The sequence below is a fragment of the Melospiza melodia genome, unplaced genomic scaffold (genome assembly GCF_035770615.1).
Source record: "Melospiza melodia melodia isolate bMelMel2 unplaced genomic scaffold, bMelMel2.pri scaffold_46, whole genome shotgun sequence".
Classification (NCBI taxonomy): domain Eukaryota; kingdom Metazoa; phylum Chordata; class Aves; order Passeriformes; family Passerellidae; genus Melospiza; species Melospiza melodia.
The window spans coordinates 2,468,164-2,470,459 of NW_026948783.1; the positions used below are offsets into that span (position 1 = coordinate 2,468,164).

The 2,296-nt window shown below is 55.5% G+C and overlaps 1 protein-coding gene across 1 annotated transcript; it reads left to right on the forward strand.

Annotated features, from left to right (window-relative positions):
- Window positions 1-441: 441 nt before the first annotated feature.
- LOC134434738 (olfactory receptor 14J1-like) lies at window positions 442-1,030 on the forward strand (the record flags this gene model as incomplete). Its single annotated transcript, XM_063183359.1, has 1 exon — window positions 442-1,030. A coding segment is annotated over one exon (537 nt), but the record flags the coding sequence as incomplete, so codon positions are not given.
- Between the last annotated feature and the right edge of the window lie 1,266 nt (window positions 1,031-2,296).

Sequence of the window (2,296 nt, forward strand, 5' to 3'; positions counted from 1 at the left end):
ACTTTCCTTTCTCCATGAACAGGTCCCCATGTTCAGCCCCAGCAAATGTCCAACAGCAGCTCCATCAGGCATTTCCTCCTGCTGGCATTGGCAGACACGCGGCAGCTGCAGCTCCTGCACTTCTGCCTCTTGCTGGGCATCTCCCTGGCTGCCCTCCTGGGCAACGGCCTCATCATCAGCGCCGTAGCCTGCGGCCAACACCTGCACACGCCCATGTTCTTCTTCCTGCTCAACCTGGTCCTCAGCGACCTGGGCATGATCTGCACCACTGTCCCCAAAGCCATGCACAATTCCCTCTGGAACACCAGGAACATCTCCTACACTGGATGTGCTGCTCAGCTCTTTCTTTTTTATTTCTTCATCTCAGCAGAGTTTTTCCTCCTGACCGTCATATGCTATGACTGCTACGTGTCCATCTGCAAACCCCTGCACTAAGGGACCCTCCTGGGCAGCAGAGCTTGTGCCCACATGGCAGCAGCTGCCTGGGCCAGTGCATTTCTCAATGCTCTGCTGCACACGTCCAATACATTTTCCCTGCCCCCGTGCCATGGCAATGCCCTGGGCCAGTTCTTCTGTGAAATCCCACAGATCCTCAAGCTCTCCTGCTCAAAATCTTATCTCAGGGAACTGGGGCTCATTGCAATTAGCACCTGTTTGGTATTTGGTTGTTTTGTGTTCATTGTTTTCTCCTATGTGCAGATCTTCAGGGCTGTGCTGAGGATCCCCTCTGAGCAGGGACGGCACAAAGCCTTTTCCACCTGCCTCCCTCACCTGGCCGTGGTCTCCCTCTTTGTCAGCACTGGCATTTTTGCCTCCCTGAAGCCCCCCTCCATGTCCTCCCCATCCCTGGATGTGGCAGTGTCAGTTCTGTACTCAGTGGTGCCTCCAGCCCTGAACCCTCTCATCTACAGCCTGAGGAACCAGGAGCTCAAGGCTGCAGTCTGGAGACTGATGACTAGACAATTTAAGAAACATTAAATTGCTGGACAGTTTCTGAAAATAATTTCTAATAAAAGTTGTCTTGATACTTCTTGTTGGTTTCATTTTGGAGCTTTTATTTGGTTGTTTACCTTTTTTAGTGTTGTCCCTAAATGAAAGCAATCAATTTTGCCATATCTCATTTTGTTTCTCCACACGTCCACTGTGACCTGTAGACTGTGTCAGCGAGGAGCTGTGCTCTTGATACCTTTAAATGAAAAAAAGGATTTCTTTCATATGAAGCTATCAAGAACATAGCTCCTCACTGCCACAGTCCAGCAAAGTTTTCTGTAGAGATCCCCCTTTTGTTTCCTTCTCTGGAGCTGCAGCAGCAATGTCTGTGTGCAGAGCTGGGGGCAGATCAGTGCTGGCACAGCAGCTGTGCCCAGCAGCAGCAGCACTTGGTGTTGCCAGTGCTGCTGCCGTGGCCCTGCCCCGCTGCCCTGGTGGCCCTGGTGTTGCTGCAGGGCCTGAGTGCTCTCGGGGCCGGGCACAGCCCTGGGGGTGGCAGTGCCGGGGCTGCAGCAGGGACAGGCCATGGGCACTGCTGGGGCAGCGCTGACGCCTCAGGCCAGGGCCTGGGGGCTCCAGGCTCCTTGCCCAGGCTTTCTCAAGAACATGGCCAGGCCAATGCTCAGCACAGAAAAGCCCCGTGAGCAGCCCCAGGCTGGCCGTGGGCAGGCTGGGGGCAAACAGCATGGCTGGGGCTCTGCAAGGGCCCTGGGGGAGACGGGAAGGAGCAGCAGAGCAGGGGTAGATCCATCTCCAGTGTGCTGGCCTCTGCAGTCAGCCAGAAAGTTTGTTCCCATCAGCTGGGAGTTTCCTATCCCACTGCAGATGCTGTTGCTCAGAGCCAGGGCTTCCTGGCAGCTGCCCCCAACAGCCCTGAGCATTTCCTCTGCTTCACATTTGCTTTCTTTGCACCTCCTGCTTCACATTTCTTCTAATTGCCCACCCCAGGGGGCCCACAACTGGACACAGCACTCGAGATGCTGCCCAACCAGTGCCCTGCACAGGGGAAGAATCACTGCCCTGCTCCTGCTGGCCACACCATTCCTGATGCAGGCCAGGAGCCATTTGCCTTCTTGCCCACCTGGGCACACTGCTGCCTCATGTCCAGCCTGCTGTCCATCAGTCCCTGCACGTCCCTTTCTGCCTGGCTGCTCTCCAGCCGCTCTGTCCCCAGCCTCTAGCACTGCAGGGGTTGTTGTGGCCAAAGTGCACAACCCAGCACTTGGTCTTCATAAACCTCACCTTTTTGGATTTGGGCCCTGGATCCAGTCTGTCCCAGGCACTGTGCAGAGCCCTCCTACCCTCA